The 18619-nt window shown below is 36.8% G+C and overlaps 1 protein-coding gene across 14 annotated transcripts in view; it reads right to left on the bottom strand.

The window, feature by feature from the left end:
- CLOCK (clock circadian regulator) overlaps positions 1–18619 on the bottom strand; it is a 136353-nt gene that overhangs the window by 45460 nt on the left and 72274 nt on the right. For 12 of the 14 annotated variants that reach the window (XR_009519559.1, XM_060012493.1, XM_060012497.1 and 9 more), the window contains 4 exons: positions 16434–16493; positions 11571–11719; positions 8545–8636; positions 2748–2837 (listed from right to left, as the gene is read on the bottom strand). Coding sequence is in view for 13 of the 14 variants with exons in the window: in XM_060012493.1 (XP_059868476.1) it covers positions 2748–2837; positions 8545–8636; positions 11571–11719; positions 16434–16493 (391 nt within the window). In the remaining variant the exon portion in view is untranslated. Of the gene's footprint in view, positions 1–2747; positions 2838–8544; positions 8637–11570; positions 11720–12208; positions 12270–16433; positions 16494–18619 lie in introns of those variants that run through there. The other 2 variants (XM_060012505.1, XM_060012506.1) reach the window with 2 other exon arrangements.

The following is an 18619-nucleotide window of genomic DNA, read 5'->3' as shown; positions in this document are numbered from 1 at the left end:
CTTACATCTACCATTATTATCAAAATAAACAGAAAATTACAATTCACTGTAAGTGTCACGGTGGCAGTACGTATAAGGTAACGTGAGAACACAGAGAAAAGGAATCTAATTCTCAATGAAGTCCAGGGAAATTGCCCAAGAAGCAGGCTTTTAAAAAGTCTGACCACATTGCAAATTATACCCTGACTATGACAAATTAAAGATTATATAGTTTCTATAAATACATAACCGAAAGAAAATCCAATAAAAATGTCTGTGGTTTAAAAGCATATAATTATACATTTATTCAAGTTACTTAACTTTATTTTTTTAAATTATAGTTGATTTATAGTATTATTAGTTTCAGATGCACAATATAGTGATTCAGTTTTTTTTATAGATTACACTCCAAAGTTACTACAAAAGTTTTTACAAGGTTATTACAAAAGTTATTTATACTTTAAAGTTATTACAAAATAATGGCTATATTTCCCTGTGCTGTACAATATATTCTTGTTGCTTATCTATTTTATACGTAGTAGGGGTAATCCCATACCCTTATCTCATCCCTCCCCCCATCTTTCTCACCACGGGTAACCACCAGTTTGTTTTCTTTATCTGTGAGCCTGCTTCTGTTTTGTTATATACATTCTTTCGTTTTATTTATTAGAACCCACTATTCAATCTTATCTTAGTCATTATTTTAATCCTATCGAGGATTTCTTTCCCTGGCTTTTTTCACTACGTAAATATATTTTTTAATATTAATTAATTAATTAATTTATGGCTGTGTTGGGTCTTCGTTTCTGTGCAAGGGCTTTCTCTAGTTGTGGCAAGCGGGGGCCACTCTTCATCGCGGTGTGCGGGCCTCTCACTATCGCGGCCTCTCTTGTTGCGGAGCACAGGCTCCAGACGCGCAGGCTCAGTAATTGTGGCTCACGGGCCCAGTTGCTCCGCGGCATGTGGGATCTTTCCAGACAAGGGCGCGAACCCGTGTCCCCTGCATCGGCAGGCAGATTCTCAACCACTGCGCCACCAGGGAAGCCCCGTAAATATTTTTTTAAAAAGAGTCCTCCAGAAAATTCTGTCCTTTTCTCTGCCCATAGTAGTTTACTTACATGTTGCTATAATCTCACTGTTTATTCCCAAACAATTTTTAGATGTTGGGCTAATCACCTATTGTTTGAGCTTACTTGTAAAGAAAGCCCCTAGAGAAGCAGTAAAGCCAAGTCATTTTCTGTGTGACCCAAAGAAATTAGCAAATTACTTACTGCCTGGCTTTCAGAAACAAAGTACCCTTTTAGAATCTGGCCTTTTAAGTATAGAGTCCATTCTCTTTACAAAGTACAAAGTAGCAGAGTAATCAGAGGGAAGGAGATACTGCTTTTCAACATCTCTTGAAAGAGATCCTTATAGAACAGTTGACTCTGCACTGTTATACATTTTCGAGAGATGGGCATTTTAAGAGTAATTTATAAGTAACTTCAAAATATTTACACCACAAGCCCCACTGTAAGCAGATAAGTTAGGGGGCCCCTGGAGAAAGAGAACCAGGAATAGCTTTCTTGACATAAGAGAAGCCATTTTGTAATCTAAGCCTGGCCACAATGCTTGCCCTGATCTCAGTATTTAATGATCTGAAGGGAACAAAGGAATGCAGGGAGAGAGAAAAGGCAGGCAAACAATAGTGCAGGGATAAAGCAGAGTCCTAGTTCCTTCTCAAAGGATATACATAATAATACATCTGAGCTCTGTAGGAACCAAGGCCCCCCACCCCAAGTGGAGGATATAATGATGATGCTGACCTTTTCTGACTTCAGCCAAGTAAAGCTGGGACTCTGTCAACCTTTGCCTCACTTCTATGCTGAATTCTCCTCTGCTAAAGCCCCTTCCTGAATATGCATGTGCCCTTAGCTTAAAACTTCCCCAATTTTGCTGTCTGGGGAGACACTACTTTGTGAAGGATCCCCCCCACCCCCACCACCACGTGTTCTCCTTACTTGCTGCGAGTTATGATAAATCCTTCCTTCTCCCAGTCTTTGGCTTGGTTGGGTCTATTGGCTTGGCACCCACCAAGAGGCGAACCCAGTTTCTGGGTAACACCATCTTAGATAAGAACATTACATATTCAATAAAAACTTCAAATTCATAAGAACTGTCAATTGTAGCAGAGCACCTAGCATAGTACCTGGCAGAGCAGATGTTCAATAAATATATGTTAAGCAAAACAGCAAATACATAATTCAGGTATTCACCATTCTAATCAAAATTATAATCCTTCTCGAATTATCTACTCTTTTGATTATTAATAACAAATTGAATATGGCCATTAAAATATTATCAACTCAAGCCACAGAGCACAAAAGTTCTTATCTATTATTTTCAGTATGTTCTTATAAGTCATTCTTTTGAGAAAATTATTTAGCTGCAACAAATATCTCAGTAGAAATTTAGTTATTCTCAAGATAATTTCAGTGATTAAGCAACATCTTCACCACACTGATTAAAAAGTTAATACTGAAAACTCAGCATGATAATAAAGAGGGCAAGAAGAATAGAGGTTAGGTGAAGTGGTAGCTGAATATTTAGTCACTATAGATTAATGACTGACCTGAGAAAACACAGACATACTAAAACAAGAGACTATTTAGAGGTCGCATCCCCGCTCCAACCGCTGTTCAGCACTGCTCTGAGGGGTCCACTGCTTAGTGCTTTAGAACGTTTAGAACAGGCATTAAATAAGAAGATCACAGGATTTTTATACTTACTGGTAAATGTTCAAGTAATGAAGTTACACTCTCAGACACATATATTATGCTTCCATCTGTCATGATTGCTAAAAAAAAACCATCAAGAGCCTGAAATTAAACATAATGGTCAGTTAAATGAAAAGAAAAAAGTATTTCACAGGACAGAAATAAAAATCTAAGATAAATGACAAAGGACTTAACTGTGGAAATTTCCAGAGCACTGTCAAAATGCTAGCTTTTCCCCTTTACAATACCTTAGTATCTATCTTTGTGCATTTTAAAATGCTTCTGGAAAAAAAAAATCACTCTATGGCCATTATTGGATGATTGGTTTCTAAAAGGTAGAAACAATGTTCTATCTTTATCATGTTATTATACAACAATGGCCTTATTTGAAGATGTTAATATCTCCAAAGCACATAGGCCACCAATAATATGTCTTCAGCACACAAAAGAACACATTACCACCTTTGGATATATTAACAGACAGATATTATGTACAGACTGAAGCACAGGGAGATATATGGGGAATAAAGTGAAAGGGAGTAAGCTGAAAAAGTAGGCTGAGGTCAGATCATGATAGGCCTTGAATACCAGGGCAAGACATATGGACTTTTTTCAAGAGTGGTCTGGAAGCAGTGTGTAAAATGGATTTAGAGGAAAAAGTGAATTAAGAGGAAAATCTCAGTGGCCTTCAGAATAGTTGGGGAAGTTAAGGAGAATCCAAATGAAATTAGCAGCAGTAAGAATAGAGAAGGACGGACTTAGGCAAGCATTAAGAAATGTGATGTTAGAGTTCAGGAGAGAAGTCAGCATAGGGGAACAATACTTAATAATAAAGCAATCCTGGGACTTCCCTGGTGGTGCAGTGGTTAAGAATCCGCCTGCCGATGCAGGGCACATGGGTTCGAGCCCTGGTCCGGGAAGATCCCACATGCTGCGGAGCAACTAAGCCCGTGCGCTACTACTGAGCCTGTGCTCTAGAGCCCGCAAGCCACAACTACTGAGCCCACATGCCACAACTACTGAAGCCTGTGTGCCTAGAGCTCATGCTCTGCAACAAGAGAAGCCACTGCAATGAGAAGCACGCGTACCTCAGTGAAGAGTAGTCCCCACTAGCCACAACTAGAGAAAGCCCGTGCACAGCAACGAAGACCCAACCCGACTCAGCCAAAACTTTTAAAAAATAAATTTATAAAATAGTAATAATAATAATAAAGCAATCCTGTATTCACATATCACAAAGTTTTTCATTTGAGAATCCTAGGCACCAAAGTTGCAGCTGAAGAAATGAGATCTGCAAAAGAGAGGAGAATGCCAAAGACAAATCCTTGGGGAATAATCTATTTATGGGAATGAGAAGGAGCAAAAGCACAAGAGAAAATGACAAAGACAGAATACACTGTTGTCAATGAAGTCAATGGAAGAAAGAATGACAAAGTGAATGAGGAGGAAGAGGGATGGTTCAGGATAACATAGAATCAAATAAAACAAGGAATGAGAAAATGAGGACCGAATTTTGGTGACTTTTAAGAGTAATTTCCATAGGAAGGTGAGTCACACTACAATGAGTTTAGAGATGGGTGGATGATCAGAAGTCTATTATAAACCACTCTTTCTTCCCTTCTAAAGTTCATGAAAGGACACATTTTGAGGGGACAAAGTATCAAGGGAAGTCATTTTTTTAAAAAGTAACTGAAATATATTTGCAGGCTGAAGGGAAAGAAGATGCAATAGAAAAGATGTTGAAGATATACAGCAGAAAAGATACACCGTGAGAGGAGTTCCTCTTCTCCTATCAAAATAGTTATCACAGGGCTTCCCTGGTGGCACAGTGGTTGGGAGTCCACCTGCCAATGCAGGGGACACGGGTTCGTGCCCTGGTCCGGGGGGATCCCACATGCCGTGGAGCGGCTGGGCCTGTGAGCCATGGCCACTGGGCCTGTGCATCCGGAGCCTGTGCTCCGCAGCAGGAGAGGCCACAGCAGTGAGAGACCCGCCTACCGCAAAATAAATAAATAAATAAATAGTTATCACACTAAATTTGAATTTCTTGTTTTAGGGTGCTCTCAAAAGATACAATCTCTAGTGAGAATTATGTATAACTCCTCCAATACTGTATCTGCAGCACCTAGCATATGTGTGGCCCGTGGCAACTAAAAAATAACCTGTATGAAATTTATGGATCTGAGAGTTAGAGTAACCTCCCTCCAAGTAACTGCTGAGGTACGTGTTGGAAGTAGGGAAAAAGGCATCCCCCACCTCCTCCTCTATTGAGGGAGACGTTTGGATATCAGAAAGTACTTACTTTGAGTAGATGCCTGTTTTCTAGAATGGCTCAAACTCATTCTTGGCTAATGTAAGGGGAGGGGGTGAAAATCTTATACTTTAAGCAAATTCATGAAATTTTTACAAAAACTCCTTGGTACAATAATGCTGGTATTATTTCCTAAGGAAAAGGGTCAAAATGATGTTAAGAAGGACATGCTTTTCTCATGTGAAGCTAGATTGTGTCATCTTTGAAAGCAAATTACTATTTTCTATGATGATCTCTATTTGCTAGGAATTAGGATGCAACTCTCTTCTGTGAAGAGAATCAACTAAAATCAGAACTCTTAATGACTTGATTCCACTCCCAGAACCAGAGCCTGCCCCTTCCTCTTTCAAAGCAGGCAAAGATTCAGCAGAGAAAAGCCTCCATCAGCATCTCACCAAGCCTTAATTAACACAAGAAGGGATCCAGGGCTCAAACTTCTTTTGAGTGGAGGAATCTAATTTCCCAAGAAGGTAAGCAGGTACACCAAAAACTGAAGGGGCCTTGGGGAGGAAGACTCAAGAGATGTGGAAGGAAGATCAAGACACAGAAGGACATCCTCATACCAAGACTGAAGACCTTGAAGGTTATCCCTTGCCCACGTTGTATGATAGGAGGGAAAGGGCTCATTAGTTAAAACTCACCTTCCTATTTGACATCTACTTTACCCACAACAAAAGGCCTGTGTAAACCTTCGCTGTTTCCTTAGTGGGTGTTTAATATGGGAAGACTGGATGGAAATTCTAGGGAAGGGGACAGAACCACCTTGTGATGAGGCAGGCAGGGCACTGGCCCTTCCCTTGTAGATTACTGGAGAGAGCTGTCAGCTGCCAAGGAGAAAGAACTCCTTACAAGGAGATGACTTCACACAGGGATGACTCTGCATAGAGGTCTGGTCAGGGTAAACTGCCCTGATTTCCTTGGCTACTCTCAACACCCCCAGCAAGGGTAGCAAGGAATATTCCTTAAGCAACAGAGACAAGAGGAAGAGGGACGGGTGAAAACGGAAGAATGGAGAAAGACAGCCAACACATAAGGTATAAGTGAATTTTAAGATCTTAGTCTGAGTTCTTGAATTAATTAGCAATCTGACCAGACAGGCTGCAGCCTCTCCAGGCCTCATCCGTAAAATGAAGAGGTTGAGCTGAATGACCCCAACTCCTCTACTAGCAGCTCTAACATTCTACGATATAGCCTACATCCGAAATTCTGCTGAAACGGGTATCCAGACTGCCTAACTGTAATCTTATCAACATGACCAGCAAACAGTAACACAACTAGGTTAGTTGGACTCAGGTTACAGTACACACATTTATACATATCCTTCAATCTTGGCAATATGAACTTAAAATGCATACTCACTTAGTAGTTGTAAATATTCACTAAAAATCAAAAATATGCTTGACATATTGAAAATAAATAAATGTAGTATCTTTCAGGAATGTAATTTTAAAAGCAGTGAGGATAATCATGAGACAACTAATTTATATTTTCAAAATTAACATGTTTAAATTTTCTCTGTTGCATATTATACATAATGTTACAATCTCTGGACTCTTTTATTTTTAACACTTATCTACATATGCACTACATGTGTCTTGGCAATTAATTTAAAAAATCTGTTCATTGTAAAGACAAATTTGAGGACAATGCTTTCCGTTTAGCTTATTAGTGAATAGGTAATTTACCTTGCTAAGATTCTTAAGTGTGGATATTACATCAATTTATGAATTTATAAAAAATTTTTCATACCAATAAAGCAGGGTACATAAATAGCTTATGATTAACACAGAAGATCTTATTAAATGATTACACTGAGAAATAATCAAAGAAAAAATTAAAGAGGAATTAAATGAGTTGATTTCTTCTTGTGGTTACAGACATTAGCTTGTGTGTACCCTTTCATAAATGTATTACTTCTATCTAAAGAGATAATTTCGGACAATGGCAAACTACCTTTAAGAGGAGAAAAAATTTAACAAAATTGGAACTATTATTTGGTTTGTAACTTAAGTGTCCACTAACTTAAAGAGTTGACTGCTGGTTACTAAGCTAAAAGTCCTGTGCCACGGCTAGCCTTCACTGAAAACAAGTCTCATGAGTGGCAGTGGGCACAAGGGCTGGGGCCACCGGGACCAGAGGCTAGTCTTCCTGCAGTGAGTCCTAGCTAAGCTAATTACTGTTTTATTTTGAGCAAATTTCATAATCCCTTTGTTCCTCAATTTCCTCATCTGAAAGTTAGAAAGGGATACTAATAGTTTATCTTCAGAAGAGTATTGTGAGGATTCACTGAGGTAATATGTGAAAAGTGCTCTGTTATTTTTCAGATTTTAAGCACAACTTTAAATATATATACAATGTATTTATACTCCAACAAATTTTCATATGGTAACATTTCTGCTGAATAAAGACTTAATTAATCCAGCAATTAACTGTTCCACCTAAAGTATAAATAGAAAAATAGTTCATTAATTTGCAAAATAATGTTGCTTTAGGCTTTGGTCAATATACAAAGACACTTGAGACATGGCTATCACATATACATACACCGCATTACATATACCACACAGAAAAATGCTTAAGTTCTAAAATAACAGACCCAAACAAACAGAATGAGAAATGTAAATTATTTAACAACCTCTATATATTCCTACCTCAACTGCTTTCCTCTACTTCTTCCATGTCTACCTTCTGCATATGTATTTTTCTTGTCCTTAACTGTTACCACCAAAGTATACCACCTTTGTTTATTGTAAGTTTTCATGGAAATCTGATACTGAACTCCGTACTTTGTGTGCATAGATGATACCTTATTAATGTAAATAGGAAATGATCAAAAAGTAAAAAAGTAAAATAGATAGGTATGAGTGACTCAAAATTTTTGTGGATTTTATAATTGATTGTATGAGTTATTAAGTTTTGCAATTCTAAGCAAATATGACCTGAATTGTTTTCAAAAATAATTTTGTCGCAAAAGAACATCTACTTATTTCGTTTTAGAAGTTTCTATTTGAATTGAGAAAAGTTGCCTTTCAATGTATACTTCATTATTTTAATATTTTCAAACTACTTCATTTATTACCATTTTATGTTGTATTTAGGTGGATTTTAATTTGTTAAAAAAAATCTTACTGTCTAGTAGAATATATTTCATAATAATATTTAGTATGTGATGAATAATATATTTTATTTTTCATTTGAATGTTACTGTGGTCCAGGTAGAGAACTTGGTAGTTATAGGTTTCTGACTTTTATTAAGCCTCTCAAAAATTCAGATGTTATTGAAACCACAAAGATTTGGCATTATTTTACCACATAGTACTATTTCCTTACAATACTTACATCAGTTAATTTTAACTGAAGAGATAGTTGACTGACTTACACTGAATTAAGATTTTTCAATATTAAATTAATATTGTTAAAACTATACTAAAATTGGTAACCCCCATGATTTCTCTTTTAAGGAAAATAAAACTTTTCAAAAATTAAATCTGGACATACCTCCAGCATTAATTGTGTAAACTCTTCATTACTAAGGAATGTAGGTTTCCAGTCCTGTCGAATTTCACTAGCATCTGACTGTGCAGTGATTTCTGTAAACAGATTGACACATTAGCCGTATAGTCCAACCACAGGGAGAGGGTGGTGGTACAAAAGTCCTACAAGTTGCCTTCCCTTCTCCCACTCTTAAACCATAGTCAATAACATTCATTGGTCTAGGTAGGTTATCAGGAGGTCCAAGTTTGGGGATGAGGAAATATTTGAGCTAATGTAGCAAGTTATCTCCTTGGATTTGCTCTCCTGAAAATACCAGTCTCTTTGGATTTTCTTTGGGGAGCTCTGAGAACCTGTATTGCTGACAGGCCTGAGATTGCTTCCTGCTTTACACAATGACCAAACAAGAATCAGAACAAGCAGATTAGACCAAGCATTAGGAATATGTTCTTTTTCTCCTTCCTTTCTTTGCCATTCAAACGGTAGCACCTAGAGCAGACATAAGGACGTGAACCTGGAGGAAAGGAGCCAAGGAGATCAGTCAGTCTGCTTTTAAAAAAGAATGACTTTATTTCACTCCAAAAAAAATAAATAAATAAATAAAAAGAATGACTTTAGGCCTGCCTATTGCCAGGCAGAAAGATTCTTTCCAGTCTAAGGTATTCTATTCTTAATTAATCAAGGAGACTAAAATAAAACTTTAGGCAAAAACTTTATAGTAATAAACCCAGAGTAATCCTGCTTAGTGACCTCTGATATGTTTTCTTAGTGGTAGGAAGCTGGTCAAAAATTTGCAGATCCCTGGCTTAAGGCACACATTTTAACACAATATAGTTTATCTTGCAACATACTTCTAATGGATTTAGTTATGAGAAAACTATTCATAAATGATGAAATGTGAACTATTTAGGTAATATTTTTTCATTTTTAAATGCAGATATATTAAAACAAACAAGTAAAATTAAAATCTATGTCATAGAGCTTACTCTACAAAATATACTCTACCTTGCAGTGAAAAAAATGGACTAAGTTGTTTTGATTTTTCTATTACCAGATATATAAATATAGCATATTAAATTGGCACCCAAAATTTGGCATATTGGAAATGCCTGTACTAGATATGAAGAGTAACTGAGAAGTATAGCTACTAATTCTGTGGAACATAGTCATGCTTTTCAAATTCACATTATATACACTCAGAAAAAAGGACTTAAATCCATAAGCAAATCCCATCAAGTTTAGTTAAACCCAGGTTTATTTTTAGAGTAAGAAGTATATAAGAATCACCTTTCAATTTAAGGTAAATTTTTTTGGTGTGAGAATCATATACCCAATTTTGAAAAAAAAATCTAAGTGCCAAAATGAATCCTCTATTGTCAGGGGTAAATAATTATGCATGCATATTATTTCATTTCATTCAACAATCATTTACTGAACTCCTACAATGTCTGAGGAAGGAGTGTGCTATCTAACAAGGGGCCCTGAAGTTAGTGAGAATACTATTTGTAGAGATAAAATGTAATGATAATGGTGGCAATAAAAATGAAGACCAGCAATTTTGAGAATAATCAACAAAACTGGCAACTGTGATACTGTACTACAGAAGATGAAAAAAATGCAAAACTCTTCTCAGGCTTGAGTCCCAGGGGATTGAAAGGCTAGTGGTGTGAAAATGGAAAAAGGAAAGCTGAGAGAAAGAGATGACTTGACAAATGAAAATGAATTCAACTTCAGATGCGTTGAGTCTGAGGACACGTAAAACAAAGACCCAGAAGTTACCTGGAAAAAAAAAAACTGAAAAGTTTGCATCTAGAAATATAGATTTAGTAGTTTAAGAGAGAGGCAAAACCAAGGGAAGGAGCATAGAGAAAGCAAGGGCACAAAAGACAAGACCTTGAGAAATGTCATGTTCAGAGGGCAGAAAAAGAAAGAGGAAAGAAGTTAGCTCAGTTGGGAGGGGGAGGTGAATGAAGAAGTACAGTGTATCTCAGGCCAAGGGAAAAGGAAGCCAGTGGAGGATGGATGAAAATTTCCAGTGCTTCGGAGATGCAGAAGAGGATGAAATATAAGAAAAAGCTACCGATTTATTGGTAGCAGAGGGGGTAGGGGGTCATGGCATTAATTAAATTAACAAAAAAAATTTTTAAACAGTGGTGGAGCATAAACCAGGCTAGTAATGTATCACAGAGTGAGCTAGCAATAAATAGAGGCACTAGTTACAAATTCTCTTTCTGAGAAGTTCTGCAGTTTCATTTCCATCTGAAAAAGAAATGTCCTTTTACAAGTTTTTCACCTATTTTCTATTAAGTAGCATTTATTAAGTACCAAAATACTTAACATTCTTTAAAATTTTCTTTTCATGACTTATTTACTCAAAGTGATTTTCTTTGATTAACAAATAACCACTTTAAAACACAGTGTTTTTATTTCCTAGATATACACTGAAGCAATCTTTTAAAATGACATATAAAGTTCTCATGATCTGACTCTTGCTTCTCTTTCAAATAGACCCATAACTTTCCAACTCAAACTATGCTCCGGTTAAACTGAACTCTCCCTGCTTCTCTGGTTTTACACATGCTATTTCCTCCATGTGAAATGCTGTTTTTCTTAAGCTAACAGGAAGTCTCAGTTGAAAAATTAACTGTTTAAGACTTCCCTGACACATTCTTTCCTCTGTGTTCTCACACAAAGTTTACAGTTTACGAGCACTACTCACATTATAATTACTTGCTTTGCAATTAGCTGTTTATATGTTTGTCTCCCTTGGCCTGAGTTACTTGAGGGCCAGGACTGTTACCCTGCACCACAAGAATCTAGGATATACTAGTAGGCACTAAATACATGTTTGTTGAATGAAAGAAAGAACATACCAGGAAATCTTTAAAAAAGCAATTATTTCCTTTTCTTAAAAATGGTTAGGAAGCATACAGTCTCAAGCCATCACTGCCAAGATTTCATCACATTATGCTTTCAGAGACAGTCTGTTATTATTCAAAAAAAAAATCCATTTTACAAAGTTAAAAATGTACCTTTATGTTTTCGTAAAAAATCAATGCTCTTCTGTAGAACAGTAGATTTGTCCATCTTTCTAGCATTCCCAGGAAGCATGGATCCCAGTTCTTTAATGAGAACATTAAACTGATCTCTACGTTTCTTTTCAGATTTGTTTCTAGATACCCTGATGAAATAAAAAATTAAATAACCAGTTTTCAAACAGTCCATTTAATTACACAAATAGTTTAATACAGTGCTCAATACAGACACAACCACAGAGCATGTACTTCTGTCAATACAGATGGTAATAAATATTTATATCCTAGGTTACCAACAATATACAGTTAATCAGGGCAATAATTTTTCTTCTTAATTTAACCACTAAAGAAGCTTTTACATTTTAAGCATTCGGCCTACATGTTTTTATGAAAATGTCAGTAAGACAAACTACATTCAAATCTCAGGTTTTATTTAATCTAATATTTACCAAGAATCTGTATTTTCCTTATAAGGTTATTATGAATATTACTGAGATACAGTTTCTGAAAGCACATATAATGTATAAGTCCAAATCATTAAAAATTATTGAATAGGAGAAAGTTATCCATCTCCTGTAAGTTTTAAATTATAAACAGAAATCTACAAATGAAAATTTCCCTACCCTCAGGCTTACCCACACATTCTTCCTCTTTATTCCTCCTTCCCAGCCTCCAACACAGAGCTGTAACCACTCTTTTGCATAGCTGTCTCTCCACTGGGTTGTAGGCTTCTTGATAACAGAGCCCCAGTTTTTTCATCTAAGTACTTAAGCATAACACCTAACAAACAGTAAGCACTCAAAATATATGTGCTAAAGGAATAATTCCCACTGTTCTATGTGAAGCAGTAACTAGAAGCAAATTCTTAGTTGTACTGAGAACTCTTGAGATAAATAAACACAATTATTTACAGAGCAATTAATCATTCCATAATACTTCTAATTACCTGCTTTGTGAAGTCAGATTTTAGAATTCAACTTTAGAAAGTACACTGCTTTCCCAAAAGATCCCCAAAGGTCAGAGGATAATTCTATTAATTTAATTTTTTTCAGTAAAGGAGCATTTATTCTGTATTAGTACTGGGAAAAAATACAACTGTTCAAACCTCTTAAGAAACGTAACAGAAATTAACTGACTCCCTCACCAAACATTGAGTGCTTTGTTATAATGACAGAGACTGTGCTAATAAGGACTAGGGATACTACAGAAAGATAAGCCCTTTCAAGAAATTCACCTAATACCTATGGAACCTCCTTAAGTGTGCCGAATTGAGTCATGAAGGCTAAGTGAGAAAGGGATGGTGGCAGGGTGTGAGCAGGGCATTCCAGACACAGGAAACTTGCACAAAGATGAAAACCTAACAGGAATTCCCTGGCAGTCCAGTGGTTAGGACCCCGCACTTCCACTGTAGGGGGCACGGGTCTGATCCCTGGTCACGGAACTAATGTCCCTGCATGCTGTGCGGTGCGGCCAAAAAAATAAAATAAGGGCCACACATCTATCACAAGTAGTTCAGCATGGCTCATGTAGCTAGTGTACAAGCTTTCTGTGCCCAGCTATGCTGGAGTTGGGGGAGGAGGGTGGGTGGCAATTAGGAATAATAAGTACTGGAAGAAAAAATCATGAAGTTTTTATGCTACACAAAAGGATTTAGTTTAATAGTGAAAGCCATGGGAAGGCACTAAAAGGTTTTAAGCAAAGAAATGACTGACATGAACAGAACTCCTTGTTAAGACCATTCTAGCACTAGAGTAATGAAAAGATCAGTGCTTGGCAAAACAAATTCATATAACAAATACTACTGGAAATTTACTGTATGCAAAACAAGACTGGAGGCCAGATGACCATGTGTAATATAACTTGAGATACTAGTTTCGGTAGACCAATGGTTTGGGGAGAATTTAAATATGGTGAAATTGCCTGTTTGACATTTTAAAGGACACATACTAGAGGAAGTTAGACATACAGATCTAGTTATATTCCTCTAGAAAGGAGTAAGTAGGAAATAAGCAACTGAGAATTATTATATATGAAATATCTGAAGACATGGGTAAAATTTAGAGCCATTATTTGTTGTATATAAGTTACTACTGGAAATTGTATATAACTGTATAAATGGTGTATATAAGGCACTACTAGAAACATACATGAAATTTCATTTAATTCCTACAAAGTAGACTTTATTATTTTTCATGTTACAAGTGTGACAACTCAGGCATAAAAGAGAATATGCCCAGGATCATACAGTTACCAAGAAGTAATAATTTAAAACAGGCATCTTAACTCCAGCATAAGAAACATACAGAAATCAAGTATCACTGCCAATTCTACCAGTGGATCACACCCATTAAAGCAACTTTATTTCATGTTACGTTCAGGTTGGACGTATTCAGCCCTTGTGATGACCTCAATAATAACAGGGCACAGATGTCAGCGTTCAACATGGTCCATTTAATTCTGACAGCATTATTATGAGGCCTTCTCTTTCTCCAAGGTTTCCCACAGCCATAGCATTTTTGGTCCCCTAAAAACACGATCAAACCTTCAAAGTCTCTGTGAACAGAATACCCTTAGCTCACCTTATCCATCTCTAAACTTGGCCTTTAAATCTGTCCAAGTTAATTCCTCAAAGTTCTGCCTCTGAAGACCTAAATAGACATTTCTCCAAAGAAGGTATACAGACTGCCAACAAACACATGAAAGAATGCTCAACATCATTAATCATTAAAGAAATGCAAATCAAAGCTACATCTCACACCAGTCAGAATGGCCATTATCAAAAAATCTAGAAACAATAAATGCTGGAGAGGGTGTGGAGAAAAGGGAACACTCTTGCACTGCTGGTGGGAATGTGAATTGGTTCTGCCACTATGGAGAACAGTATGGAGGTTCCTTAAAAAACTACAAATAGAACTACCATATGACCCAGCAATCCCACTACTGGGCATATACCCTGAGAAATCCAAAATTCAAAAACAGTCATGTACCAAAATGTTCACTGCAGCTCTATTTACAGTAGCCGGAGATGGAAACAACCTAAGTGCCCATCATCGGATGAATGGATAAAGAAGATGTGGCACATATATACAATGGAATATTACTCAGCCATAAAAAGAAACGAAATTGAGCTATTTGTAATGAGGTGGATAGACCTAGAGTCTGTCATACAGAGTGAAGTAAGTCAGAAAGAGAAAGACAAATACCGTATGCTAACACATATATATGGAATTTAAGGGAAAAAAAATGTCATGAAGAACCTAGGGGTAAGACAGGAATAAAGACACAGACCTACTGGAGAACGGACCTGAGGATATGGGGAGGGGGAAGGGTGAGCTGTGACAGGGCGAGAGAGAGGCACGGACATACATACACTAACAAACGTAAGGTAGATAGCTAGTGGGAAGCAGCCGCATGGCACAGGGATATCGGCTCGGTGCTTTGTGACCGCCTGGAGGGGTGGGATAGGGAGGGTGGGAGGGAGGGAGACGCAAGAGGGAAGAGATATGGGAACATATGTATATGTATAACTGATTCACTTTGTTATAAAGCAGAAACTAACACACCATTGTAAAGCAATTATACCCTAATAAAGATGTTAAAAAAAAAAAAAGTTCTGCCTTTTCATTCAGGCAAGACTGATTATTCCCACCTTATCAGTGACTTTCTCTCTACCCTGAATTATTTTATAAGAACCTTCCCCCACTAGATTGAAGTTAAGGGAAAGGAGTTACATCCAATATATTTTTAGCTTCAAATTCAGGTCTTTTAATTTCCTTGAATAAAGTTGTATATAGCTTTCCTCAAAATCTTCTTCCCAGATATATTTCAATCATTCATTTAAGAATTTAGCAGTCTATCTGGTTATGGGAATATTCTTCTTATCCCAGTACCTTTTATTTTGCTAAATACAGACATTTAGGAACTACTACTTATTACATGTTTATCTTTTGTATCTGTATGCAATGCTACTACACTCTCCACCCTCATGTCTGAGCACCCAAGTAGTTCAATGTGGCTGGGAAAAAACCATAAAGTATTTACTGCTCACCCTCAATGACTCCACACTTGGCTGCAATGCTCTCTGGACCCTCCCTCCTGATACTGTAATCACCATCAAGGCCCGTATCTAAGGTCAAGCCCCCACCATCACCACCAGGGCTCTAGATCCCATCCTGTCACCTACTTGATGATACCTCTCCATCAATTCTTCCCCCCCACGCCTACTCTCCACCACCCACTTTCCCTTCTGTTGGAGAATGGAGGCATGTCAAAAGACACAGAAGCCCACCCAGAAAGACCTCCCAAAGGCCAAAGCTGGAACAGACTGAGCAACAGAATAACACAGCACTGAAGTATAACCTAAAGTACAAAATAAATCATGAGTCCATACAAAATATACATGAGTCCACAGAGATATAAATAAATGGGAAAGAGATTTTTTTTTTACAGAAGAATTTCAAATATGTGTAGATATCCCTTCCTATGAGAGGTGAAGCTTAATTCCCCCATCCCTACTCTGAAGGTGTGCTATCCTAAATAAATTATTTCCAAAGAATAGAGTGGGTTAACAGAAAAGAGTAACTACAATGGTAAATCTAGGCAAACCCTGCCTTAGTCGAGTGACGAAGGCTAACATCCCCAGTGATGTCATGTAAATATTATGTGCCATAATATGATGTGGTGAGAAGGGCACTTTTAGAGGATAATTTAATTTATAAACTACATACTGATACTCTAACCTCTTCCACCTTGCTAACATATCTAAGTTCTTAAGGCAGATAGATTTTGGAAATCACTGATTTACTATTACATTTATTTATTATTCATTTATTTACTATTTTATATCTGAAGTTGAACTACCTTTTTGCTTTGTCCTTGTCATCTTCTTCCACCAACCCATCAAAAATACTACCATCGTCTCTAAAAGAAAAAGAAAGTGGATGGAGAAAATAAGAGAGCAGACTCACTAAGCAACAGCAATACTAAAACAACGTACGAATCAAATCAGTTACATCCTAGGATTTTTGTAGAGTTATGGATTGCATAAGTTCAAACTCAGTAACTACTAACCTGTTTTCTAACACATATAGACAAACAAAGTTCAACTATGTTTTACATTTTAAAAAATTTATTACAATAAACAAGAATTTAACTTTACCAGAGGTTAAATATCTTATTCCAAACTTTTAGTAACCAGTGAAAATCTATAGAAAGTCAGTATATTAGCCATTATATAAAATGATTCATTTGAAATTATTTTTAATTATAGTAGCACATTTAAAAAACATTTTCTGAGACATTTACTTTATAAAACACAAATCACTCAGAAACATCACAATATCTAGCATATTAACTTATACTGATATATTTTCACTCAGTACTGATTCATTTGACAAATATTTGTTAGCACTCATGTACCAGGCTCTGTTCTGGACATGGTTACAGAGCAGTTAATTAGACATACAGATCCCCACTCTCATATAGCTTATTTTCTAGTAGAAACAAATCAACATGAAAATGTATGAATTTTATTATTTTTTTAAGGGGTGATGTTTTAATTACTAGGTGGTTACTTTAGTCTGAGTGGTTAGGGAAGGACTTGCTGAAGTGGGGACGTTTGAGCCTGAGATCTAAGCGACAAGAAGGGGTTGGTTATGGGAAGACCAAGGGGAAGAGCATTCTAACAAATGAAACCAAGAGCACTGGTGGCTAACTCCTTAATCTAAGGGGCAACAGTAAATAGTTGCAAGTGATATGAGCTTTTACATGAACTCACTATTCACTTCTTTAACCACATCTTTCTGTGGCCTATAAAGTGCCTACGAGCCCCACAGCTGAGACCATCTACAAATCTCGTATCATAGAGGTTCATGAGTAGACTTTTGGGGTTCCATGTATACAATGAAATTTATAAAAAACTCTGTATGTAAACGTACATTATTGAGAAGAGAGTCCATAACTTTCACGATATTCAGAGAGATAATGAACTCATATTAAAAACCACTGCTTTATGTCTGAACACCCAGATGTTGTCCCTACAGGTCATACTGTCTAGAATAGGAAGTGACCATCATTCAGAAGCATAATGCCAAAATCATATTTAATCTTTAGGAGTAGTGAAGAAACATCCTTTCTGAGGAAAAGGCTACACATAGATTTCACCTGAAACTACGGCACAGCCCACATCCATGGCAGTGGCAGGCAGGCCTCCCTGAGGAAACTCCTTGCCCCTTAAGTCTTAAGCTCTGATAGAGTACATACCTTCACTATTTACCTCACAGAAAAGGGAGGAAAGCTGTCCCTAGATGTCAAAGTCACTTCTGTGCACAACTCTAGCTACAAAACTCTTAAAGAATCCCCTATGGAAGAATCACACATTACACTATAATAAAAGCACAGGAACTATAGGAACTTTAGTGTCAGACCAATACAGGTCATAACTCCACCTTATTACTTACTATGTGACTTTAAACGAGTTATTTAACCTCTCTGGCCTATAGACTCCTCATCTGTAAATTCTCATGGAATTATTGTGAAGTTAAATGAAGTAAGACATAAAAAGTGCTCTGTACATTAGCTGTCAAAGAGCAGGTATTTTTTAAAAACTGGTACTGTGTTTCATCAAATTTAAGACACCACTGACTATAAGACTTACTATTTTATGTGCCACTGAGAAAGAAAACAATGCCACCAATTAAACTATGATAAGCCAATTGTAAGATGAATCCCAATGTCAGACATGTTAAAATGTAAAAAAATAGTCTTTAAATCAAAGAAACAAGGAGGCCCATCCTTTTCCCAATAGTAATATTTAAAGATTATAATTTCAACTAATGAAATCCTAATTAGAGTCAACTCTCATGAGTCACAAATGCTAAGGTGCTTAAAGGGCTGAAGTTAGAACCAACAGATAAGGAGACAGATGATCCCACAAAGCGCCAAGCAAACATCTGCAATTGTCATAATTTATTTCAGAGCAGTTCTGACCAGATCGCTCAGAATTACAGTTCAAGATCCATTCAGAACACAAGCCACATGCTGTTGAC

Source organism: Delphinus delphis, chromosome 5, assembly GCF_949987515.2.
Source record: "Delphinus delphis chromosome 5, mDelDel1.2, whole genome shotgun sequence".
Lineage (NCBI taxonomy): Eukaryota > Metazoa > Chordata > Mammalia > Artiodactyla > Delphinidae > Delphinus > Delphinus delphis.
Note: the sequence above shows the minus strand (reverse complement) of the source record. Positions and strands in the feature narration are given on the sequence as shown.